The sequence below is a fragment of the Myxine glutinosa genome, chromosome 1 (assembly GCF_964187855.1).
Source record: "Myxine glutinosa chromosome 1, kmMyxGlut1.1, whole genome shotgun sequence".
NCBI classification, from domain to species: Eukaryota; Metazoa; Chordata; class Myxini; order Myxiniformes; family Myxinidae; genus Myxine; species Myxine glutinosa.
In genome coordinates, this window is record NC_136261.1 from 343,716,748 (window position 1) to 343,744,739 (window position 27,992).

The following is a 27,992-nucleotide window of genomic DNA, read 5'->3' on the forward strand; positions in this document are numbered from 1 at the left end:
GTGAGAGAGAGAGGGAGATAGTGTGAGAGGGAGAGGGAGATAGTGTGAGAGAGAGAGAGGGAGATAGTGTGAGAGAGAGAGGGAGATAGTGTGAGAGAGAGAGAGGGAGATAGTGTGAGAGAGAGAGAGGGAGATAGTGTGAGAGAGAGAGGGAGATAGTGTGAGAGAGAGAGGGAGATAGTGTGAGAGAGAGAGAGGGAGATAGTGAGAGAGAGAGAGAGGAGAGAGAGGGAGATAGTGTGAGAGAGAGAGAGGGAGATAGTGTGAGAGAGAGAGGGAGATAGTGTGAGAGAGAGAGGGAGATAGTGTGAGAGAGAGAGGGAGATAGTGAGAGAGAGAGAGGGAGATAGTGTGAGAGAGAGAGAGGGAGATAGTGTGAGAGAGAGAGGGAGATAGTGTGAGAGAGAGAGGGAGATAGTGTGAGAGAGAGAGAGGGAGATAGTGTGAGAGAGAGAGAGGGAGATAGTGTGAGAGGGAGAGGGAGATAGTGTGAGAGAGAGAGGGAGATAGTGTGAGAGAGAGAGAGGAGAGATAGTGTGAGAGAGAGAGGGAGATAGTGTGAGAGAGAGAGGGAGATAGTGTGAGAGAGAGAGGGAGATAGTGTGAGAGAGAGAGGGAGATAGTGTGAGAGAGGAGAGGGAGATAGTGTGAGAGAGAGAGGGAGATAGTGTGAGAGAGAGAGGGAGATAGTGTGAGAGGAGAGAGGGAGATAGTGTGAGAGAGAGAGGGAGATAGTGTGAGAGAGAGAGGGAGATGAGAGAGAGAGGGAGATAGTGTGAGAGAGAGAGGGAGATAGTGGAGAGAGAGAGAGGGAGATAGTGTGAGAGAGAGAGGGAGATAGTGTGAGAGGGAGAGGGAGATAGTGTGAGAGGAGAGGGAGATAGTGTGAGAGAGGAGAGGGAGATAGTGTGAGAGGAGAGAGGGAGATAGTGTGAGAGGGAGAGGGAGATAGTGTGAGAGGGAGAGGGAGATAGTGTGAGAGGGAGAGAGGGAGATAGTGTGAGAGGAGAGGGAGATAGTGTGAGAGGGAGAGGGAGATAGTGTGAGAGAGAGAGGGAGATAGTGTGAGAGGGAGAGGGAGATAGTGTGAGAGAGAGGGAGATAGTGAGAGGGAGGGGAGATAGTGTGAGAGAGAGGGGAGATAGTGTGAGAGGGAGAGGGAGATAGTGTGAGAGGGAGAGGGAGATAGTGTGAGAGGGAGAGGGAGATAGTGTGAGAGAGAGGGAGATAGTGAGAGGGAGGGGGAGATAGTGTGAGAGAGAGGGGAGATAGTGAGAGGGAGAGGGAGATAGTGTGAGAGGGAGAGGGAGATAGTGTGAGAGAGAGGGAGATAGTGAGAGGGAGGGGGAGATAGTGTGAGAGAGAGGGGGAGATAGTGTGAGAGGGAGAGGGGAGATAGTGTGAGAGAGAGGGAGATAGTGAGAGGGAGGGGGAGATAGTGTGAGAGAGAGGGGAGATAGTGAGAGGGAGAGGGAGATAGTGTGAGAGGGAGAGGGAGATAGTGTGAGAGAGAGGGAGATAGTGAGAGGGAGAGGGAGATAGTGTGAGAGGGAGAGGGAGATAGTGTGAGAGAGAGGGAGATAGTGAGAGGGAGGGGGAGATAGTGTGAGAGAGAGGGGGAGATAGTGTGAGAGGGAGAGGGAGATAGTGTGAGAGAGAGAGGGAGATAGTGAGAGAGAGGGGGAGATAGTGTGAGAGAGAGAGGGAGATAGTGTGTGAGAGAGAGGGAGAGAGTGTGAGAGAGAGAGGGAGATAGTGTGAGAGAGAGGGAGAGAGACAAGAGGGAAAGGGCCGGTCCATGGGGACCGATCAGCACTTGATGAATCCGGGCAGCAGGAAGAAAGAGGAAGATTCGACCCTCGACTAAATAATTACTAGTTGTGTGTTGGTGGTGGAGACGGCAGTCTGACAGGAGGAGGATGGAGTCTGACGTGATTCTTGGGGTTTTTCACTCGAACAATTCGGAAAACCACGTCCCATGACTTCTTCTCTCATCACAAAATCATGAGACATACGTCACGCCCAGATATTGGTGTAAATTGTGAGGAATGTGAAGGAAATAAATGCATTTTCATCAAACACTAAATTAGAAAAACAACAAATGTATTTAATTTTATAAACTTTATTCCCAAATCAACAATCAGATTGTAAATATATTGTTATAATCACAAAGTAAATAATCAGAAGAGAATGAACGAAAACAATGGAATGAATGAACAAAACGGAATGAAGGAAATCTTTAAAACGAGCAAAACCGCACGGAGGCACCAACACCCCAAACCCCAATCGCGGGTTTAACGGGGACCCGGAAGTTCCCCCTGAACACGTGCAGAACCCGCGAGTCCCCGAAACACGTAAACTCTCCCTCCTCACAATCCAACAAGAACCCAAACCGTTCAGGATCCCCCGGCACGGACAGGAGGGTTCCTTGATCGTTGTGCTGTGTGCAGTATTTGTTTTCATATTTCCATAAACACCAAGACTCGGGATTCCTTCCCAACCTGCACTCATTCCCTCTCCCTTTCCTCCCCATGGAGTTTAAACAGATTCCGATTTCCCACCAACTACTCGACCCCACATCGACCTCCCAGTAATGACGACCCGAGGAGAAACAATCAGAGGAAAGAACTTGTAACCAATGATCAAACCGATCAGGATGTTCCGGGTACGGATTGTCGGTCTCGGTTCGAGTCGCTGTCCTGAGATCCCGGGAGATCTTGATCCATCGATATGCAGAGTTTGGGTCCAGACTCGGGGTCCGTCCATCTGTGGACACAACGACACGGGGTCACAGACTTTGTTAGACAAACGGACAGAAACACAAACACATTAATCTCTTTCATCACATTTGAAATATTAAATACATTTTTAATTTCACCTTCTTTACGAAACACAATTCACCTTCTCTTTACCTGGTTCGGAATCCCCGACCATCCTCTTGTTCCCATATAACAAAACCCTCCCCCGAACATCCTCTTGTTCCCATATAACAAAACCCTCCCCGACCATCCTCTTGTTCCCATATAACAAAACCCTCCCCGACCATCCTCTTGTTCCCATATAACAAAACCCTCCCACGACCATACTCTTGTTCCCATATAACAAAACCCTCCCACGACCATCCTCTTGTTCCCATATAACAAAACCCTCCCACGACCATCCTCTTGTTCCCATATAACAGAACCCTCCCACGACCATCCTCTTGTTCCCATATAACAAAACCCTCCCACGACCATCCTCTTCTTCCCATATAACAAAACCCTCCCACGACCATCCTCTTGTTCCCATATAACAAAACCCTCCCACGATCATCCTCTTGTTCCCATATAACAAAACCCTCCCACGACCATCCTCTTGTTCCCATATAACAAAACCCTCCCACGACCATCCTCTTGTTCCCATATAACAAAACCCTCCCACGAACATCCTCTTGTTCCCATATAACAAAACCCTCCCCGAACATCCTCTTGTTCCCATATAACAAAACCCTCCCCCGAACATCCGGTTATTTAATTTTCGCCTCCGTTCGATTTCCTTATAAAATAAAAATAATGACGTTTCACGGAAATTGTAACATCTTGTGAATGGGTTATGGGGTTACATAAACCTGGTGTTACCTTGACGGTTAAGGTGTCTGGTTTAACATCTTCAGGTCCTGAGTTTGAGCACCTGTCGGACCGTTAATATAACACCTGGGCCCGGTTTCTGGAAGGATATCACATATTTATCCACTGGAGAGCTTCGAGCAACCGGGCCCAGGTGGGCTGACTCAACCTGTCATCCTTCCGAGGTGGACCAGGTGAGTACCAGCTCGCTGAGAGTAATAAACGATTCGAGTGTCCTGCGTCGGATTGGCGACCTGGCCAGTACTGCACTCCTTAGCCAATGAAATGACGTGAAAGGAATTTTATTGTTACCTCCAACCAATGAAGTGGACTGAGGTTATGTTTTCACCCCTGTCTGTTTGTGTGCACGATACCTCAGAAAGGTATGGACGGATTCGGACGAAATTCGGTGTACCGGTGGGGTAGGTGACAAGAAATAATTGATTCGATTTTGGTGAAGGTCCGGATCCGGATACTAGAATTATTGTCGGGATTCTTCTTCATTGATTGGTGGTGGTTCATGTGCAGCCTGTGGCTGTTTGTCTGCATCATTTTCTGGGGGCAGGACTGTGCCACTGATGCAATGCCCCCATAACCTGTCGGCAGGTACTCATTTTGCCCACCTCTAAAGGATGACAGGCTGTGTCAGCCCACCTGGTGTTACATTAACATCATGGCAGGGGCTCAAACTCAGGACCCCAACATTTAAAGGCAGCCACCTTAACCGGGAACAAACACCAACCTCACCATTGAATGATCGGGCGAACAATGATACACAGCGCGATATCTCCAAAAGTTATGGACGGATTCGGACGAAACTTGGTGGATAAGTTGGGTGTGTGACAAGGAAGAGGTGATTCGATTTTGGTGAAGGTTCGAATCCGGATTCGATCAGTGGGATAAAAATGGAATGAATCAGCCTGGTATACATTCTATCAGGGGTATGCACTCTACCGGAGGTAAGCCCCTCTACCAGGGGCATGCACTCTACCAGAGGTATGCACTCTACCAGGGGCATGCACTCTACCAGGGGTATGCGCTCTACCATAGGTATGCACTCTACCAGGGGTATGCACTCTACCAGGGGTATGCACTCTACCAGGGGTATGCACTCTACCAGGGGTATGCACTCTACCAGAGGTAAGCCCTCTACCAGGGGCATGCACTCTACCAGAGGTATGCACTCTACCAGGGGCATGCACTCTACCAGGGGTATGCGCTCTACCATAGGTATGCACTCTACCAGGGGTATGCACTCTACCAGAGGTATGCACTCTACCAGGGGCATGCACTCTACCAGGGGTATGCGCTCTACCATAGGTATGCACTCTACCAGGGGTATGCACTCTACCAGGGGCATGCACTCTACCAGGGGTATGCACTTTTCCATAGGTATGCACTCTACCAGAGGTATGCACTCTACCGGAGGTATACACTCTACCGAGTGCCCTTGTACTTAATACTGTTAACAGTGGTACTGCGTCTGAAGCACAGCCACACTTCCAGGAAATGATGCAACCAGCAGCCAAAGGCTGGATACGAAACAACAACAGAAGTAACATCTTGTGAATGAGTTTAAGTGATCTAATCATTTCATCTGGAGCTCATCGTGAAGTTACTAAAATGTCTTGTTTGATCTCAACATAAGGGGAGTCTTCTTCACCTGACGTTATTGCAGTCACGGGATTTGGGAAGTGGAGGAGGGGGGGGGGGATGGAGGGATGGACGAGGGGTGGCTGGATGTGGAAGTTACGTTTTCCTTTCTCCAGAAGCACAGCCGGTTGTCTCATTTGTATTAAAGTTGTGGAGGGTGAAATATTCCATCCTTTTTTGTGCCTCCACCGACGAAGTCACTGGAGCCAAATTGTGTTATCGGGTTGTCCGTCCGTGATCGGTTCTCATTATCGCGATAACTTAAGACCAACTGAAGGGATCTTAGTCAAAGTTGGTGCAGGTGTGTATAATAAGGTAAAGATGAAAAGATTAGATTTTGGGGTCAAGAGGTTAAAGGTCAGACGTCCGTCAGGTAAAATGTGTTACCGCGATAACCTGTGAACCAGTCATGGGATTTTAATCAAATTTGGTGCAAGTATAAATGATGCAAAGATAAACTGATTAGATTTTGGCTTCAAGAGGTCAAAGGTCAGATGTCATGTCAGGTGAAAATGTGTTATCTTGTAAAAAAAAACCTGAAGGTATTTAAATTAAACTTGGTAATAATGTGGGTGGAGGCAAATCGATCGACGTTGTGACGTCAGAGAGTGTCGTTCTTTTTATAATACATCGTGGAGGCTCGTGGAAGCCTGAGTGTGATGAACGAATCAGGACTTAACAGGACGCACAAGGAACAGTGGAGAGCGAGGGGGAAACACCAATGGTCTAGTTGAAGGCCAATATGGAGGGAGACTTGGATAAACAATGGGTATGGGGAGGAATGTGAGGCAGGAGTGGATGCGTAGAATGGACAAGGTGATCCAAGGTGTGGACAAGATGGATACAGAAGGAAACTCCCAGGAAAAGAAGATGGAAATTTGGAAGGAGGAGGAACTGGGGTGGATAACGAGGATAGGAAAGATCATGGTTTTGGATTGGGAATGATCGATTTTGGATTGAGATGGTGGTGAACAGCTGTCTTAAATACCTGGAGGGAAGAATGACACAGAAGAGAATGTGGAAGTTGGTTTCACAGGTGGGAAAACGAGGAACGAATGATTCGAAACAAGAAATGAACGAATGCTTAGAAAACACGAAGGATGAACAACTCTTTCTTTTTGGAAAGCATGAAATGATCTTGTTCCGTATTTATGGTGAGAATGTCCCGTTTATCATTATGATGCGAGTACTATATGCAAATCGAGAAGTGTTTGATATTTACACAATCAAAGACTCACAAGTACAGTGCTGTACTGTACATTTGTTTACCTATTATGTTTTTGTTTGTTTGTTGGTCTGTTATCCGTAATTCTACACCGATCTTAATGAAAGTTAACCATCTGATAAGGCTCGTCAAAGGCTATAACTTGTTGTTTTTGAGGTCAAAAGATCAAGGTCACAGCAGCGTCATGTTTTCTGACGTCATTTTTGTTAGATAACTTGGCACAGAGTCGTTGTTGAGAGACTTCTGGTTTGCATCACCACATTCTACTCCATCAGCACTTTCAAATCAGTGGATTTGCTCGATCACCTTTCGTCAGCCATGTTTTCAAACGGTCAAGGTCAAAATTTTCTAAAATGGTAAATTTTCATCCGATTCATGTGAAATTTGAATAGGATTTGCAGATTTGGTCCCTGAATTAGTTTACCAAAATCAAAACGGCGAAAACATCACAACAGATAAACCGAGAATGGCACTCGCGAGAACACATACCGCACCTGCGAGTTTACGTTTTGTATCCCACTGATAGGCCGGATCTGCATTCGGACCTGAACCAAAATGTAATCGGGTTGAAATTGTCACCTACCCAATCCGTCCACCAAGTTTTGTCTGAATCCGTCCATAACTTTTTGAGATATCGTACTGTATATCGCTTTTCTCCCGATCACTCAATGGTGAAGAATCACTTAAAATTCTCGTATCTGGATCTTGATTTGGATCTTCACGAAAATCAAATCAATTCGTCCTTGTAACACATAGATTCTGTCCACCAAATTTCGTCAGTATTCACCCATAACCTTTTGAGATATCCTGCTTCCAGATAGACAAACGGTCAGACAGACAGTCCAAATGGTGAAAACCTAACCTCTGTCCACCTTTTGTGGAGGAGATAGCAATCGATTTAGCTGTTTTTAAATGTTAACGGTTTCCATGACATCAATTTCACCACATTACAATCAAATGGGATTTTTGTGATTTTATAATTCCCATATCTCAAAATAGTACAGAAATCTATATCTACCATATAAAACACATTGTCAGTTTGAGTGTTTTTACAGATGTCTGTCCCCTTCACAAGGGAAGGTTTTGAAGGTCAATCTTTTAAAACGCATGTATTCACTGCGGTTTAGGAGTTGCGGAAGACGAGAAGACGAGGCCATTTCGTAGGGTTCAAAGATCGTTTATTCGAACAGAAATCCTCAGCACTGCAATCGCGAATGGAACTCGTACAGCTTTTATAAAGCCAAAACCCTCTTCGGAGGGCGTGGCTCCAACAACCGTGCGCACGTCACGTCCACACAACCAAAAGCCCCACAGGCCCGTGCACGTGGATTTTGACCAAATAAGGTAACCGCTAATGCAAATAAGGTAACCGCCACATGCGAATAAGGTAACCGCGACATGCGAGTAAAGTAACTGCAACATGCGCCCCCCCAGAATGCACTCGCATGGGCATGCATGTAGTTCACGGGTGCGCTCGGCAGTGCCGAGAAGGCTCGATCAGTGCTCAGCCTCGGTGCGCGTGAAAAAACGCCAAAAAACGGGGTTGAGCCGACCGAGGAGCTGGTCAAGGCCTCGGGGGAGGCTGCCGAGGTTCTTCGCGGGCCTCCCGAGGTTGCAGAGTAGGAATAGTAGTTGCGCGAGTTTCAGCTTTCTACATGCAAGCTGTAGCTGTAGTTGTAGAGTTTTCGCGAGTTGTAGTTGTAGTATGTAGTTGCGCGAAGGTGACGAGCAGTACTCGTTGGAGAAGGCTCACCACTCTGGTCGCAGAGGAGGTGCTTGGCCGTAGTGCGCGCGAAAGCTACGAGCAGCAGCGCACGTTAGAGAAGGCTCACCGCTCTGGTCGCAGAAGAGGTGCTTGGCCGTAGTGCGCGCGAAGGCTACGAGCAGCAGTACTCGTCCTGTGTGCGCGAAGTTATGAGCAGCAGTGCCACCCGCGTCCCATCGGAGGATCCTGGAGAAGGCGCACCCCCCTGTTCGCAGAGGAGGTGCCATGCGCAGTGTGCGTGAAGTTACGAGCAGCAGTGCACGCGAAGGTGACAAAGCAGCCGTGCCGCCAACGTCAGTGCGCGCGCAGGAGATGAGCACCAGTGCCACCCACGTCTCGTAACTACGTTCCTTCTTAGGATCCTGGAGCAGGCTCGCCCCTCTGGTCTCAGAGGAGGAGCCGAGCGCGGTGCGCACGAACCAAAAGGTCACCCGTCGTTCCCAAAACTCCGGCAGTTCGATCGAAACTGCGTTTGCCGTGTTCGTTTGAAGCCCCCGAATCCGTTCCGGAGCAGCCGGGGTCACCAGTGTAGGTGTCGCCATGCTTGATGGAAGCCCCCGAAAACGTTCGCAAAACTCCGGCAGGTCGATCGAAACTGCGATTGCCACATTCGTTTGCAGCGCCCGAATCCGTTCGGGAGAAGCCGGGGTCACCAGTTTAGGTGGCTTCCCGAGCCAGGGCGCGCTTGCCGTGTTCGATTGCAGCCCCCGAATCCGTTTGGGGGCAGCCGGGGTCACCAGTTTAGGAGTTGGGGAAGACGAGAAGACGAGGCCATTTCGTAGGGTTCAAAGCTCGTTTATTCGAACAGAAATCTTCAGCACTGAAATCGCGAGCGGAACTCGTACAGCTTTTATAAAGCCAAAACCCTCTTCGGAGGGCGTGGCGCCAACAACCGCGCGCACGTCACGTCCACACAACCAAAATCCCCACAGGCCCGTGCACGTGGATTATGACCAAATAAGGTAACCGCTACATGCAAATAAGGTAACCGCCACATGCGGATAAGGTAACCGCGACATGCGAATAAGGTAACCGTGACATGCGAATAAGGTAACCGCTACAACGGTCTATTTTTTATGACAAAACAAACATGAAAAGCATTTTCCATGAAATAGTAATTATGTCTCTTCTATTGGATGTGTAGAAGGTGGCTTGCAAAACAAGCCTCAAGGGCGGTGTAGAGACGCTTTTTAAAAAAATAACAATAAATACAAGGGGCAGGGAGGTGGAATTTGCTGCACGTGACATGCAATGTGTGCAGAGTAAAACGAGTTTTCATTTACATCCGTAAGATGTCTAATAAATAAAAAAGATACGAGTACACCTGACACTCGGCTGAGGCTTCAGACTTTGGCACGCTCACGAGGCTGCACCATTGAATAAATTGTTCCTACCCGTCATTTTTGCTGAGCTTTTTACTCGTGTATAGATCAGAGAGTACGCTGGTACTGTCTATGTCGGGATGGCGCGGAAAATAATGTCGGTCCCATCTGCTACATACAAAACTAAAGTTGGAGTATCTCCTTATGAAAATTCACCAAATGTCTGTCCGTCTGTTCGAAGGGACTGCAAAAATGGCTCAACCGATCGAAACGACATTTTGTGTGGGTAATCCTGGGATCTCCAGGAGTAAAATAGGCTCTTTAGTTTTCCCAATTTCAGCTTTGGTCTCCAGCATTCTTAGGTTTGGACTCCCGCATAACATTCGCGTTCACATAACGTTCATTGTGACGATGTATGTGTTCACGGTAAAGTGTTTGACGTGACGGTGTGAACGTAATTTCGTAATGTTTTTCGTTTCGTAATCCTTTAATGAACGTTTAATGTTTAATGAACGTTTAATGCCCTTCGATGTCCGAGGCCGCACGCGCGCTACACTGGCCAGCGTGTACATTGCCCTTCGCCGTCAGGCTCGGGTAAACCGCTGAGCCCCATCCGTGATGGGGACTGGGGCATGAGACAGTGTCCTTCATTATAAGTATAATACACTTTTAATTCCACATATTCCACATGGCGATTTGGGCGATGAATTCGCTAACAGATCGCTGTCTCCATCGATCTTGCCTTGGCCGTAACAGCTATGGGCTCAAAATCCTTTTAACTGTTGATTTGGTACAGTCACACGTATCAGGAATTTGGTACACGTATCGGGAGTACATGCGACATAGCGATTGTGAACACGATTATCGATCACGATTCACGATCATCACGATCATAGTGTCTCGATCACGATTTGAAACACGATGGAATAATATTTACCGATATGAACAGTGATGTGGCTTTTATTGAAATTCTAAAGATACTGTTGTACACCGCTCCTTTCCTATGCCATCTCCAAGCATTGCAAATCGTCATTGCCGGGCACCAAAGGGGGCTCGGCAGTGACGCACGCTGAAAGAGAGTACTCAGTTTTCACTCTGGTTTCTTTCTTGTTTGTTGTACACCGCTCCTTTCCTATGCCATCTCCAGGCATTGCAAATCGTCATTGCCGGGCACCAAAGGGGGCTCGGCAGTGACGCACGCTGAAAGAGAGTACTCAGTTTTCACTCTGGTTTCTTGCTTTCTTTCTTTCTTTCTTGGTTGTCCGGACGATATCTCAGCCATCCTTTGAGCTAGGAAGCTGAAATTTCGGCACAGTAGTGAGCAAGTCCTTTGTCAAATACGGTATTTTTGTTTTTTGAATAATCAATTAATTGAGGAGTTATTTAATTATTAGCGTTTAATTAAGTACTTATTTAATTAATTAAATTTCATTTCTCTTCTGACCATTATTAACTCAGGCACCTTTTGAGTTAGGAAGCTGATATTTGGACATGCCAATGACCAGGTGATTTGGCTGCAAAGGATATTTTTGATTTATTAATTAATCAATTAATCGATTAATTATTTAATTATTCGATTAATGACCAAAAAAATTTTTTTTTTTAAGTTACAGATTCTGATGAAATAGTGGTAGTTTATGTGTTCTCTGACCAAATTGATTACTAATTTAATTTTTTTATGATTATTATTTATTTATTTTCATTATTAATCATTTATTTATTTTCTTTCTCATTTGACCAATATCTCAGGCACCTTTTGAGCTGGGAAGCTAATATTTGGACATGAGTGACCAAGTGATGTGGCTATCAAGGATATTTTTGATTTATTGATTAATCATTTCATCTATTAATTATATATTGATTAATCGATTAATTATTTATTGAGTAATCAATTAATTATTTAATTTTTTATAAATGACTTATTTAATTAAATTTCTAAAAGATACATCTTCGGATGAAGCACTAGTGGTTTAGTTATGCGATTAGCCAATTGATTATGAAAATATTTTGTGATAATCTTTTATTGATTTTAATTATACAATTAATCAATCAATTAGTGTACACCTCTCCCTCCCAATGCAGCCTCAATGAGCTGCACTGCGGTATTGCCGGGCGCCGGAGGCGCCCCGGCAATGCCGCGCTGCAGCATATTTAATTATTTGGCATGGGGCGGTGTACTTTGAATGTATGTGTACTTGTTGTACACCGCTCCTTTCCTATGCCACCTCCAGGCATTGCAAATCGTCATTGCCGGGCACCGAAGGGGGCTCGGCAGTGACGCACGCTGAAAGAGAGTACTCAGTTTTCACTCTGGTTTCTTGTTGTACACCGCTCCTTTCCTATGCCATCTCCAGGCATTGCAAATCGTCATTGCCGGGCACCAAAGGGGGCTCGGCAGTGACGCACGCTGAAAGAGAGTACTCAGTTTTCACTCTGGTTTCTTGTTGTACACCGCTCCTTTCCTATGCCATCTCCAGGCATTGCAAATCGTCATTGCCGGGCACCAAAGGGGGCTCGGCAGTGACGCACGCTGAAAGAGAGTACTCAGTTTTCACTCTGGTTTCTTGTTTGTTTGTTTTCTTGGTTGTTTGTTTGTTGTACACCGCTCCTTTCCTATGCCATCTCCAGGCATTGCAAATCGTCATTGCCGGGCACCAAAGGGGGCTCGGCAGTGACGCACGCTGAAAGAGAGTACTCAGTTTTCACTCTGGTTTCTTGTTTGTTTGTTGTACACCGCTCCTTTCCTATGCCATCTCCAGGCATTGCAAATCGTCATTGCCGGGCACCAAAGGGGGCTCGGCAGTGACGCACGCTGAAAGAGAGTACTCAGTTTTCACTCTGGTTTCTTGTTTTCTTGTTTGTTTTCTTGTTTGTTTTCTTGGTTGTCCGGACGATATCTCAGCCATCCTTTGAGCTAGGAAGCTGAAATTTCGGCACAGTAGTGAGCAAGTCCTTTGTCAAATACGGTATTTTTTGTTTTTTGAATAATCAATTAATTGAGGAGTTATTTAATTATTAGCGTTTAATTAAGTACTTATTTAATTAATTAAATTTCATTTATCTTCTGACCATTATTAACTCAGGCACCTTTTGAGTTCGGAAGCTGATATTTGGACATGCCAATGACCAGGTGATTTGGCTGCAAAGGATATTTTTGATTTATTAATTAATCAATTAATCGATTAATTATTTAATTATTCGATTAATGACAAAAAAATTTTTTTTTTTTAAGTTACAGATTCTGATGAAATAGTGGTAGTTTATGTGTTCTCTGACCAAATTGATTAATAATTTAATTTTTTTATGATTATTATTTATTTATTTTCATTATTAATCATTTATTTATTTTCTTTCTCATTTGGCCAATATCTCAGGCACCTTTTGAGCTGGGAAGCTAATATTTGGACATGAGTGACCAAGTGATGTGGCTATCAAGGATATTTTTGATTTATTGATTAATCATTTCATCTATTAAGTATTTATTGATTAATCGATTAATTATTTATTGAGTAATCAATTAATTATTTAATTTTTTATAAATGACTTATTTAATTAAATTTCTAAAAGATACATCTTCGGATGAAGCACTACTGGTTTAGTTATGCGATTAGCCAATTGATTATGAAAATATTTTGTGATAATCTTTTATTGATTTTAATTATACAATTAATCAATCAATTAGTGTACACCTCTCCCTCCCAATGCAGCCTCAATGAGCTGCACTGCGGTATTGCCGGGCGCCGGAGGCGCCCCGGCAATGCCGCGCTGCAGCATATTTAATTATTTGGCATGGGGCGGTGTACTTTGAATGTATGTGTACTTGTTTTCTTTCTTGTTTGTTTTCTTTCTTGGTTGTCCGGACGATATCTCAGCCATCCTTTGAGCTAGGAAGCTGAAATTTCGGCACAGTCGTGAGCAAGTCCTTTGTGAAATACGGTATTTTTTGTTTTTTGAATAATCAATTAATTGAGGAGTTATTTAATTATTAGCGTTTAATTAAGTACTTATTTAATTAATTAAATTTCATTTATCTTCTGACCATTATTAACTCAGGCACCTTTTGAGTTAGGAAGCTGATATTTGGACATGCCAATGACCAGGTGATTTGGCTGCAAAGGATATTTTTGATTTATTAATTAATCAATTAATCGATTAATTATTTAATTATTCGATTAATGACCCAAAAAAATTTTTTTTTTAAGTTACAGATTCTGATGAAATAGTGGTAGTTTATGTGTTCTCTGACCAAATTGATTAATAATTTAATTTTTTTATGATTATTATTTATTTATTTTCATTATTAATCATTTATTTATTTTCTTTCTCATTTGGCCAATATCTCAGGCACCTTTTGAGCTGGGAAGCTAATATTTGGACATAAGTGACCAAGTGATGTGGCTATCAAGGATATTTTTGATTTATTGATTAATCATTTCATCTATTAATTATTTATTGATTAATCGATTAATTATTTATTGAGTAATCAATTAGTTATTTAATTTTTTATAAATGACTTATTTAATTAAATTTCTAAAAGATACATCTTCGGATGAAGCACTAGTGGTTTAGTTATGCGATTAGCCAATTGATTATGAAAATATTTTGTGATAATCTTTTATTGATTTTAATTATACAATTAATCAATCAATTAGTGTACACCTCTCCCTCCCAATGCAGCCTTAATGAGCTGCACTGCGGTATTGCCGGGCGCCGGAGGCGCCCCGGCAATGCCGCGCTGCAGCATATTTAATTATTTGGCATGGGGCGGTGTACTTTGAATGTATGTGTACTTGTTTGTTTTCTTTCTTGGTTGTCCGGACGATATCTCAGCCATCCTTTGAGCTAGGAAGCTGAAATTTCGGCACAGTAGTGAGCAAGTCCTTTGTCAAATACGGTATTTTTTGTTTTTTGAATAATCAATTAATTGAGGAGTTATTTAATTATTAGCGTTTAATTAAGTACTTATTTAATTAATTAAATTTCATTTCTCTTCTGACCATTATTAACTCAGGCACCTTTTGAGTTAGGAAGCTGATATTTGGACATGCCAATGACCAGGTGATTTGGCTGCAAAGGATATTTTTGATTTATTAATTAATCAATTAATCGATTAATTATTTAATTATTCGATTAATGACAAAAAAATTTTTTTTTTTAAAGTTACAGATTCTGATGAAATAGTGGTAGTTTATGTGTTCTCTGACCAAATTGATTAATAATTTATGATTATTATTTATTTATTTTCATTATTAATCATTTATTTATTTTCTTTCTCATTTGGCCAATATCTCAGGCACCTTTTGAGCTGGAAAGCTAATATTTGGACATGAGTGACCAAGTGATGTGGCTATCAAGGATATTTTTGATTTATTGATTAATCATTTCATCTATTAATTATTTATTGATTAATCGATTAATTATTTATTGAGTAATCAATTAATTATTTAATTTTTTATAAATGACTTATTTAATTAAATTTCTAAAAGATACATCTTCGGATGAAGCACTAGTGGTTTAGTTATGCGATTAGCCAATTGATTATGAAAATATTTTGTGATAATCTTTTATTGATTTTAATTATACAATTAATCAATCAATTAGTGTACACCCCTCCCTCCCAATGCAGCCTTAATGAGCTGCACTGCGGTATTGCCGGGCGCCAGAGGCGCCCCGGCAATGCCGCGCTGCAGCATATTTAATTATTTGGCATGGGGCGGTGTACTTTGAATGTATGTGTACTTGTTTGTTTGTTTTCTTGGTTGTCCGGGCGATATCTCAGCCATCCTTTGAGCTAGGAAGCTGAAATTTCGGCACAGTAGTGAGCAAGTCCTTTGTCAAATACGGTATTTTTTGTTTTTTGAATAATCAATTAATTGAGGAGTTATTTAATTATTAGCGTTTAATTAAGTACTTATTTAATTAATTAAATTTCATTTCTCTTCTGACCATTATTAACTCAGGCACCTTTTGAGTTAGGAAGCTGATATTTGGACATGCCAATGACCAGGTGATTTGGCTGCAAAGGATATTTTTGATTTATTAATTAATCAATTAATCGATTAATTATTTAATTATTCGATTAATGACAAAAAAATTTTTTTTTTTAAAGTTACAGATTCTGATGAAATAGTGGTAGTTTATGTGTTCTCTGACCAAATTGATTAATAATTTAATTTTTTTATGATTATTATTTATTTATTTTCATTATTAATCATTTATTTATTTTCTTTCTCATTTGGCCAATATCTCAGGCACCTTTTGAGCTGGGAAGCTAATATTTGGACATGAGTGACCAAGTGATGTGGCTATCAAGGATATTTTTGATTTATTGATTAATCATTTCATCTATTAAGTATTTATTGATTAATCGATTAATTATTTATTGAGTAATCAATTAATTATTTAATTTTTTATAAATGACTTCTTTAATTAAATTTCTAAAAGATACATCTTCGGATGAAGCACTACTGGTTTAGTTATGCGATTAGCCAATTGATTATGAAAATATTTTGTGATAATCTTTTATTGATTTTAATTATACAATTAATCAATCAATTAGTGTACACCTCTCCCTCCCAATGGAGCCTCAATGAGCTGTACTGCGGTATTGCCGGGCGCCAGAGGCGCCCCGGCAATGCCGCGCTGCAGCATATTTAATTATTTGGCATGGGGCGGTGTACTTTGAATGTATGTGTACTTGTTTGTTTTCTTGTTGTACACCGCTCCTTTCCTATGCCACCTCCAGGCATTGCAAATCGTCATTGCCGGGCACCGAAGGGGGCTCGGCAGTGACGCACGCTGAAAGAGAGTACTCAGTTTTCACTCTGGTTTCTTGTTTGTTTTCTTGTTTGTTTTCTTTCTTGTTTTCTTGGTTGTCCGGGCGATATCTCAGCCATCCTTTGAGCTAGGAAGCTGAAATTTCGGCACAGTAGTGAGCAAGTCCTTTGTCAAATACGGTATTTTTTGTTTTTTGAATAATCAATTAATTGAGGAGTTATTTAATTATTAGCATTTAATTAAGTACTTATTTAATTAATTAAATTTCATTTCTCTTCTGACCATTATTAACTCAGGCACCTTTTGAGTTAGGAAGCTGATATTTGGACATGCCAATGACCAGGTGATTTGGCTGCAAAGGATATTTTTGATTTATTAATTAATCAATTAATCGATTAATTATTTAATTATTCGATTAATGACAAAAAAATTTTTTTTTTTAAAGTTACAGATTCTGATGAAATAGTGGTAGTTTATGTGTTCTCTGACCAAATTGATTAATAATTTAATTTTTTTATGATTATTATTTATTTATTTTCATTATTAATCATTTATTTATTTTCTTTCTCATTTGGCCAATATCTCAGGCACCTTTTGAGCTGGGAAGCTAATATTTGGACATGAGTGACCAAGTGATGTGGCTATCAAGGATATTTTTGATTTATTGATTAATCATTTCATCTATTAATTATTTATTGATTAATCGATTAATTATTTATTGAGTAATCAATTAATTATTTAATTTTTTATAAATGACTTATTTAATTAAATTTCTAAAAGATACATCTTCGGATGAAGCACTAGTGGTTTAGTTATGCGATTAGCCAATTGATTATGAAAATATTTTGTGATAATCTTTTATTGATTTTAATTATACAATTAATCAATCAATTAGTGTACACCTCTCCCTCCCAATGCAGCCTCAATGAGCTGCACTGCGGTATTGCCGGGCGCCAGAGGCGCCCCGGCAATGCCGCGCTGCAGCATATTTAATTATTTGGCATGGGGCGGTGTACTTTGAATGTATTTGTACTTGTTTGTTTTCTTTCTTGTTTTCTTGGTTGTCCGGGCGATATCTCAGCCATCCTTTGAGCTAGGAAGCTGAAATTTCGGCACAGTAGTGAGCAAGTCCTTTGTCAAATACGGTATTTTTTGTTTTTTGAATAATCAATTAATTGAGGAGTTATTTAATTATTAGCGTTTAATTAAGTACTTATTTAATTAATTAAATTTCATTTCTCTTCTGACCATTATTAACTCAGGCACCTTTTGAGTTAGGAAGCTGATATTTGGACATGCCAATGACCAGGTGATTTGGCTGCAAAGGATATTTTTGATTTATTAATTAATCAATTAATCGATTAATTATTTAATTATTCGATTAATGACAAAAATTTTTTTTTTTTTAAAGTTACAGATTCTGATGAAATAGTGGTAGTTTATGTGTTCTCTGACCAAATTGATTAATAATTTAATTTTTTTATGATTATTATTTATTTATTTTCATTATTAATCATTTATTTATTTTCTTTCTCATTTGGCCAATATCTCAGGCACCTTTTGAGCTGGGAAGCTAATATTTGGACATGAGTGACCAAGTGATGTGGCTATCAAGGATATTTTTGATTTATTGATTAATCATTTCATCTATTAATTATTTATTGATTAATCGATTAATTATTTATTGAGTAATCAATTAATTATTTAATTTTTTATAAATGACTTATTTAATTAAATTTCTAAAAGATACATCTTCGGATGAAGCACTAGTGGTTTAGTTATGCGATTAGCCAATTGATTATGAAAATATTTTGTGATAATCTTTTATTGATTTTAATTATACAATTAATCAATCAATTAGTGTACACCTCTCCCTCCCAATGCAGCCTCAATGAGCTGCACTGCGGTATTGCCGGGCGCCAGAGGCGCCCCGGCAATGCCGCGCTGCAGCATATTTAATTATTTGGCATGGGGCGGTGTACTTTGAATGTATTTGTACTTGTTGTACACCGCTCCTTTCCTATGCCATCTCCAGGCATTGCAAATCGTCATTGCCGGGCACCAAAGGGGGCTCGGCAGTGACGCACGCTGAAAGAGAGTACTCAGTTTTCACTCTGGTTTCTTGTTGTACACCGCTCCTTTCCTATGCCATCTCCAGGCATTACAAATCGTCATTGACGGGCACCAAAGGGGGCTCGGCAGTGACGCACGCTGAAAGAGAGTACTCAGTTTTCACTCTGGTTTCTTTCTTGTTTGTTTGTTTTCTTGTTTGTTTGTCCGGGCGATATCTCAGCCATCCTTTGAGCTAGGAAGCTGAAATTTCGGCACAGTAGTGAGCAAGTCCTTTGTCAAATACGGTATTTTTTGTTTTTTGAATAATCAATTAATTGAGGAGTTATTTAATTATTAGCGTTTAATTAAGTACTTATTTAATTAATTAAATTTCATTTCTCTTCTGACCATTATTAACTCAGGCACCTTTTGAGTTAGGAAGCTGATATTTGGACATGCCAATGACCAGGTGATTTGGCTGCAAAGGATATTTTTGATTTATTAATTAATCAATTAATCGATTAATTATTTAATTATTCGATTAATGACAAAAAAATTTTTTTTTTTAAGTTACAGATTCTGATGAAATAGTGGTAGTTTATGTGTTCTCTGACCAAATTGGTTAATAATTTAATTTTTTTATGATTATTATTTATTTATTTTCATTATTAATCATTTATTTATTTTCTTTCTCATTTGGCCAATATCTCAGGCACCTTTTGAGCTGGGAAGCTAATATTTGGACATGAGTGACCAAGTGATGTGGCTATCAAGGATATTTTTTATTTATTGATTAATCATTTCATCTATTAAGTATTTATTGATTAATCGATTAATTATTTATTGAGTAATCAATTAATTATTTAATTTTTTATAAATGACTTATTTAATTAAATTTCTAAAAGATACATCTTTGGATGAAGCACTACTGGTTTAGTTATGCGATTAGCCAATTGATTATGAAAATATTTTGTGATAATCTTTTATTGATTTTAATTAAACAATTAATCAATCAATTAGTGTACACCTCTCCCTCCCAATGCAGCCTCAATGAGCTGCACTGCGGCATTGCCGGGCGCCTGAGGCGCCCCGGCAATGCCGCGCTGCAGCATATTGAATTATTTGGCATGGGGCGGTGTACTTTGAATGTATGTGTACTTGTTTGTTTTCTTGTTTGTTTTCTTGCTTGTTTGTTTGTTTTCTTGGTTGTCCGGACGATATCTCAGCCATCCTTTGAGCTAGGAAGCTTAAATTTCGGCACAGTAGTGAGCAAGTCCTTTGTCAAATACGGTATTTTTTGTTTTTTGAATAATCAATTAATTGAGGAGTTATTTAATTATTAGCGTTTAATTAAGTACTTATTTAATTAATTAAATTTCATTTCTCTTCTGACCATTATTAACTCAGGCACCTTTTGAGTTAGGAAGCTGATATTTGGACATGCCAATGACCAGGTGATTTGGCTGCAAAGGATATTTTTGATTTATTAATTAATCAATTAATCGATTAATTATTTAATTATTCGATTAATGACAAAAAAATTTTTTTTTTTAAAGTTACAGATTCTGATGAAATAGTGGTAGTTTATGTGTTCTCTGACCAAATTGATTAATAATTTAATTTTTTTATGATTATTATTTATTTATTTTCATTATTAATCATTTATTTATTTTCTTTCTCATTTGGCCAATATCTCAGGCACCTTTTGAGCTGGGAAGCTAATATTTGGACATGAGTGACCAAGTGATGTGGCTATCAAGGATATTTTTGATTTATTGATTAATCATTTCATCTATTAAGTATTTATTGATTAATCGATTAATTATTTATTGAGTAATCAATTAATTATTTAATTTTTTATAAATGACTTATTTAATTAAATTTCTAAAAGATACATCTTCGGATGAAGCACTAGTGGTTTAGTTATGCGATTAGCCAATTGATTATGAAAATATTTTGTGATAATCTTTTATTGATTTTAATTATACAATTAATCAATCAATTAGTGTACACCTTTCACTCCCAATGCAGCCTCAATGAGCTGCACTGCGGTATTGCCGGGCGCCGGAGGCGCCCCGGCAATGCCGCGCTGCAGCATATTCAATTATTTGGCATGGGGCGGTGTACTTTGAATGTATTTGTACTTGTTTGTTTTCTTTCTTGGTTGTCCGGACGATATCTCAGCCATCCTTTGAGCTAGGAAGCTGAAATTTCGGCACAGTAGTGAGCAAGTCCTTTGTCAAATACGGTATTATTTTTTTTTTGATTAATCAATAAATTAAGGAGTTATTTAATTATTAGCGATTAATTAAGTTCTTATTTAATTAATTAAATTTCCTTTCTCTTCTGACCATTAACTCAGGCACCTTTTGAGTTAGGAAGCTGATATTTGGACATGCCAATGACCAGGTGATTTGGCTGCAAATGATATTTTTGATTTATTAATTAATCAATTAATCGATTAATTATTTAATTATTCGATTAATGACAAAAAAATTTTTTTTTTTTAAAGTTACAGATTCTGATGAAATAGTGGTAGTTTATGTGTTCTCTGACCAAATTGATTAATAATTTAATTTTTTTATGATTATTATTTATTTATATTCATTATTAATCATTTATTTATTTTCTTTCTCATTTGGCCAATATCTCAGGCACCTTTTGAGCTGGGAAGCTAATATTTGGACATGAGTGACCAAGTGATGTGGCTATCAAGGATATTTTTGATTTATTGATTAATCATTTCATCTATTAATTATTTATTGATTAATCGATTAATTATTTATTGAGTAATCAATGAATTTTTTATAAATGACTTATTTAATTAAATTTCTAAAAGATACATCTTCGGATGAAGCACCAGTGGTTTAGTTATGCGATTAGCCAATTGATTATGAAAATATTTTGTGATAATCTTTTATTGATTTTAATTATACAATTAATCAATCAATTAGTGTACACCTCTCCCTCCCAATGCAGCCTCAATGAGCTGCACTGCGGTATTGCCGGGCGCCGGAGGCGCCCCGGCAATGCCGCGCTGCAGCATATTTAATTATTTGGCATGGGGCGGTGTACTTTGAATGTATGTGTACTTGTTTTCTTGTTTGTTTTCTTGTTTTCTTGGTTGTCCGGACGATATCTCAGCCATCCTTTGAGCTAGGAAGCTGAAATTTCGGCACAGTAGTGAGCAAGTCCTTTGTCAAATACGGTATTTTTTGTTTTTTGAATAATCAATTAATTGAGGAGTTATTTAATTATTAGCGTTTAATTAAGTACTTATTTAATTAATTAAATTTCATTTATCTTCTGACCATTATTAACTCAGGCACCTTTTGAGTTAGGAAGCTGATATTTGGACATGCCAATGACCAGGTGATTTGGCTGCAAAGGATATTTTTGATTTATTAATTAATCAATTAATCGATTAATTATTTAATTATTCGATTAATGACAAAAAAATTTTTTTTTTTTAAGTTACAGATTCTGATGAAATAGTGGTAGTTTATGTGTTCTCTGACCAAATTGATTAATAATTTAATTTTTTTATGATTATTATTTATTTATTTTCATTATTAATCATTTATTTATTTTCTTTCTCATTTGGCCAATATCTCAGGCACCTTTTGAGCTGGGAAGCTAATATTTGGACATGAGTGACCAAGTGATGTGGCTATCAAGGATATTTTTGATTTATTGATTAATCATTTCATCTATTAAGTATTTATTGATTAATCGATTAATTATTTATTGAGTAATCAATTAATTATTTAATTTTTTATAAATGACTTATTTAATTAAATTTCTAAAAGATACATCTTCGGATGAAGCACTACTGGTTTAGTTATGCGATTAGCCAATTGATTATGAAAATATTTTGTGATAATCTTTTATTGATTTTAATTATACAATTAATCAATCAATTAGTGTACACCTCTCCCTCCCAATGCAGCCTCAATGAGCTGCACTGCGGTATTGCCGGGCGCCGGAGGCGCCCCGGCAATGCCGCGCTGCAGCATATTTAATTATTTGGCATGGGGCGGTGTACTTTGAATGTATGTGTACTTGTTGTACACCGCTCCTTTCCTATGCCATCTCCAGGCATTGCAAATCGTCATTGCCGGGCACCAAAGGGGGCTCGGCAGTGACGCACGCTGAAAGAGAGTACTCAGTTTTCACTCTGGTTTCTTGTTTGTTTGTTTTCTTGTTTCCTTGGTTGTCCGGACGATATCTCAGCCATCCTTTGAGCTAGGAAGCTGAAATTTCGGCACAATAGTGAGCAAGTCCTTTGTCAAAAACGGTATTTTTTGTTTTTTGATTAATCAATAAATTGAGGAGTTATTTAATTATTAGCGATTAATTAAGTACTTATTTAATTAATCAAATTTCCTTTCCCTTCTGACCATTAACTCAGGCACCTTTTGAGTTAGGAAGCTGACATTTGGACATGCCAATGACCAGGTGATTTGGCTGCAAAAGGTATTTTTGATTTATTAATTAATCAATTAATCGATTAATTATTTAATTATTCGATTAATGACAAAAAAAAAATGTTTTTTTAAGTTACAGATTCTGATGAAATAGTGATAGTTTATGTGTTCTCTGACCAAATTGATTAATAATTTAATTTTTTTATGATTATTATTTATTTATTTTCATTATTAATCATTTATTTATTTTCTTTCTCATTTGGCCAATATCTCAGGCACCTTTTGAGCTGGGAAGCTAATATTTGGACATGAGTGACCAAGTGATGTGGCTACCAAGGATATTTTTGATTTATTGATTAATCATTTCACCTATTAATTATTTATTGATTAATCGATTAATTATTTGAGTACTCAATTTGAGTACTCAATTAATTATTTAATTTTTTATAAATGACTTATTTAATTAAATTTCTAAAAGATACATCTTCGGATGAAGCACTAGTGCTTTAGGTATGCTATTAGCCAATTGATTATGAAAATATTTTGTGATAATCTTTTATTGATTTTAATTATACAATTAATCAATCAATTAGTGTACACCTCTCCCTCCCAATGCAGCGTCAATGAGCTGCACTGCGGTATTGCCGGGTGCCGGAGGCACCCCGGCAATGCCGCGCTGCAGCATATTTAATTATTTGGCATTGGGCGGTGTACTTTGAATGTATGTGTACTTGTTTGTTTTCTTTCTTGGTTGTCCGGACGATATCTCAGCCATCCTTTGAGCTAGGAAGCTGAAATTTCGGCACAGTAGTGAGCAAGTCCTTTGTCAAATACGGTATTTTTTGTTTTTTGAATAATCAATTAATTGAGGAGTTATTTAATTATTAGCGTTTAATTAAGTACTTATTTAATTAATTAAATTTCATTTATCTTCTGACCATTATTAACTCAGGCACCTTTTGAGTTAGGAAGCTGATATTTGGACATGCCAATGACCAGGTGATTTGGCTGCAAAGGATATTTTTGATTTATTAATTAATCAATTAATCGATTAATTATTTAATTATTCGATTAATGACAAAAAAAATTTTTTTTTTTAAGTTACAGATTCTGATGAAATAGTGGTAGTTTATGTGTTCTCTGACCAAATTGATTAATAATTTAATTTTTTTATGATTATTATTTATTTATTTTCATTATTAATCATTTATTTATTTTCTTTCTCATTTGGCCAATATCTCAGGCACCTTTTGAGCTGGGAAGCTAATATTTGGACATGAGTGACCAAGTGATGTGGCTATCAAGGATATTTTTGATTTATTGATTAATCATTTCATCTATTAAGTATTTATTGATTAATCGATTAATTATTTATTGAGTAATCAATTAATTATTTAATTTTTTATAAATGACTTATTTAATTAAATTTCTAAAAGATACATCTTCGGATGAAGCACTACTGGTTTAGTTATGCGATTAGCCAATTGATTATGAAAATATTTTGTGATAATCTTTTATTGATTTTAATTATACAATTAATCAATCAATTAGTGTACACCTCTCCCTCCCAATGCAGCCTCAATGAGCTGCACTGCGGTATTGCCGGGCGCCGGAGGCGCCCCGGCAATGCCGCGCTGCAGCATATTTAATTATTTGGCATGGGGCGGTGTACTTTGAATGTATGTGTACTTGTTTGTTTTCTTGTTTGTTTGTTTTCTTTCTTGGTTGTCCGGACGATATCTCAGCCATCCTTTGAGCTAGGAAGCTGAAATTTCGGCACAGTAGTGAGCAAGTCCTTTGTCAAATACGGTATTTTTTGTTTTTTGAATAATCAATTAATTGAGGAGTTATTTAATTATTAGCGTTTAATTAAGTACTTATTTAATTAATTAAATTTCATTTCTCTTCTGACCATTATTAACTCAGGCACCTTTTGAGTTAGGAAGCTGATATTTGGACATGCCAATGACCAGGTGATTTGGCTGCAAAGGATATTTTTGATTTATTAATTAATCAATTAATCGATTAATTATTTAATTATTCGATTAATGACAAAAAAAAATTTTTTGTTTTAAAGTTACAGATTCTGATGAAATAGTGGTAGTTTATGTGTTCTCTGACCAAATTGATTAATAATTTAATTTTTTTATGATTATTATTTATTTATTTTCATTATTAATCATTTATTTATTTTCTTTCTCATTTGGCCAATATCTCAGGCACCTTTTGAGCTGGGAAGCTAATATTTGGACATGAGTGACCAAGTGATGTGGCTATCAAGGATATTTTTGATTTATTGATTAATCATTTCATCTATTAATTATTTATTGATTAATCGATTAATTATTTATTGAGTAATCAATGAATTTTTTATAAATGACTTATTTAATTAAATTTCTAAAAGATACATCTTCGGATGAAGCACCAGTGGTTTAGTTATGCGATTAGCCAATTGATTATGAAAATATTTTGTGATAATCTTTTATTGATTTTAATTATACAATTAATCAATCAATTAGTGTACACCTCTCCCTCCCAATGCAGCCTCAATGAGCTGCACTGCGGTATTGCCGGGCGCCGGAGGCGCCCCGGCAATGCCGCGCTGCAGCATATTTAATTATTTGGCATGGGGCGGTGTACTTTGAATGTATGTGTACTTGTTTTCTTGTTTGTTTTCTTGTTTTCTTGGTTGTCCGGACGATATCTCAGCCATCCTTTGAGCTAGGAAGCTGAAATTTCGGCACAGTAGTGAGCAAGTCCTTTGTCAAATACGGTATTTTTTGTTTTTTGAATAATCAATTAATTGAGGAGTTATTTAATTATTAGCGTTTAATTAAGTACTTATTTAATTAATTAAATTTCATTTATCTTCTGACCATTATTAACTCAGGCACCTTTTGAGTTAGGAAGCTGATATTTGGACATGCCAATGACCAGGTGATTTGGCTGCAAAGGATATTTTTGATTTATTAATTAATCAATTAATCGATTAATTATTTAATTATTCGATTAATGACAAAAAATTTTTTTTTTTTTAAGTTACAGATTCTGATGAAATAGTGGTAGTTTATGTGTTCTCTGACCAAATTGATTAATAATTTAATTTTTTTATGATTATTATTTATTTATTTTCATTATTAATCATTTATTTATTTTCTTTCTCATTTGGCCAATATCTCAGGCACCTTTTGAGCTGGGAAGCTAATATTTGGACATGAGTGACCAAGTGATGTGGCTATCAAGGATATTTTTGATTTATTGATTAATCATTTCATCTATTAAGTATTTATTGATTAATCGATTAATTATTTATTGAGTAATCAATTAATTATTTAATTTTTTATAAATGACTTATTTTTGATTTATTGATTAATCATTTCATCTATTAATTATTTATTGATTAATCGATTAATTATTTATTGAGTAATCAATTAATTATTTAATTTTTTATAAATGACTTATTTAATTAAATTTCTAAAAGATACATCTTCGGATGAAGCACTAGTGGTTTAGTTATGCGATTAGCCAATTAATTATGAAAATATTTTGTGATAATCTTTTATTGATTTTAATTATACAATTAATCAATCAATTAGTGTACACCCCTCCCTCCCAATGCAGCCTTAATGAGCTGCACTGCGGTATTGCCGGGCGCCGGAGGCGCCCCGGCAATGCCGCGCTGCAGCATATTTAATTATTTGGCATGGGGCGGTGTACTTTGAATGTATGTGTACTTGTTGTACACCGCTCCTTTCCTATGCCATCTCCAGGCATTGCAAATCGTCATTGCCGGGCACCAAAGGGGGCTCGGCAGTGACGCACGCTGAAAGAGAGTACTCAGTTTTCACTCTGGTTTCTTGTTTGTTTGTTTTCTTGGTTGTCCGGGCGATATCTCAGCCATCCTTTGAGCTAGGAAGCTGAAATTTCGGCACAGTAGTGAGCAAGTCCTTTGTCAAATACGGTATTTTTTGTTTTTTGAATAATCAATTAATTGAGGAGTTATTTAATTATTAGCGTTTAATTAAGTACTTATTTAATTAATTAAATTTCATTTCTCTTCTGACCATTATTAACTCAGGCACCTTTTGAGTTAGGAAGCTGATATTTGGACATGCCAATGACCAGGTGATTTGGCTGCAAAGGATATTTTTGATTTATTAATTAATCAATTAATCGATTAATTATTTAATTATTCGATTAATGACAAAAAAAATTTTTTTTTTAAAGTTACAGATTCTGATGAAATAGTGGTAGTTTATGTGTTCTCTGACCAAATTGATTAATAATTTAATTTTTTTATGATTATTATTTATTTATTTTCATTATTAATCATTTATTTATTTTCTTTCTCATTTGGCCAATATCTCAGGCACCTTTTGAGCTGGGAAGCTAATATTTGGACATGAGTGATCAAGTGATGTGGCTATCAAGGATATTTTTGATTTATTGATTAATCATTTCATCTATTAATTATTTATTGATTAATCGATTAATTATTTATTGAGTAATCAATTAATTATTTAATTTTTTATAAATGACTTATTCAATTAAATTTCTAAAAGATACATCTTCGGATGAAGCACTAGTGGTTTAGTTATGCGATTAGCCAATTGATTATGAAAATATTTTGTGAAAATCTTTTATTGATTTTAATTATACAATTAATCAATCAATTAGTGTACACCTCTCCCTCCCAATGCAGCCTCAATGAGCTGCACTGCGGTATTGCCGGGCGCCGGAGGCGCCCCGACAATGCCGCTCTGTAGGATATTTAATTATTTGGCATGGGGGCGGTGTACTTTGAATGTATGTGTACTTGTTTTCTTGTTTGTTGTACACCGCTCCTTTCCTATGCCATCTCCAGGCATTGCAAATCGTCATTGCCGGGCACCAAAGGGGGCTCGGCAGTGACGCACGCTGAAAGAGAGTACTCAGTTTTCACTCTGGTTTCTTGTTTTCTTGTTTGTTTTCTTGTTTGTTTTCTTGGTTGTCCGGACGATATCTCAGCCATCCTTTGAGCTAGGAAGCTGAAATTTCGGCACAGTAGTGAGCAAGTCCTTTGTCAAATACGGTATTTTTTGTTTTTTGAATAATCAATTAATTGAGGAGTTATTTAATTATTAGCGTTTAATTAAGTACTTATTTAATTAATTAAATTTCATTTAT

At 37.9% G+C, this 27,992-nt stretch overlaps 1 protein-coding gene and 1 long non-coding RNA gene across 10 annotated transcripts in view; one reads left to right on the forward strand and one right to left on the reverse strand.

The window, feature by feature from the left end:
- Positions 1 to 2,106: 2,106 nt before the first annotated feature.
- Positions 2,107 to 27,992, reverse strand: part of LOC137412733 (E3 ubiquitin-protein ligase TRIM7-like) — a 97,072-nt gene continuing 71,186 nt past the window's right edge. For all 9 annotated transcript variants that reach the window (XM_078769855.1, XM_078769852.1, XM_078769859.1 and 6 more), the window contains one exon: positions 2,107 to 2,766. In XM_078769855.1, coding sequence (XP_078625981.1) covers positions 2,240 to 2,766 — 527 coding nt within the window. In that variant the 3' untranslated portion in view covers positions 2,107 to 2,239. The remainder of the gene's footprint in view (positions 2,767 to 27,992) is intronic.
- On the forward strand, positions 4,409 to 5,831 carry LOC144889498 (uncharacterized). The gene is made up of 2 exons (XR_013621805.1): positions 4,409 to 4,564; positions 4,746 to 5,831. It is a non-coding gene; the product is annotated as an uncharacterized LOC144889498 (long non-coding RNA).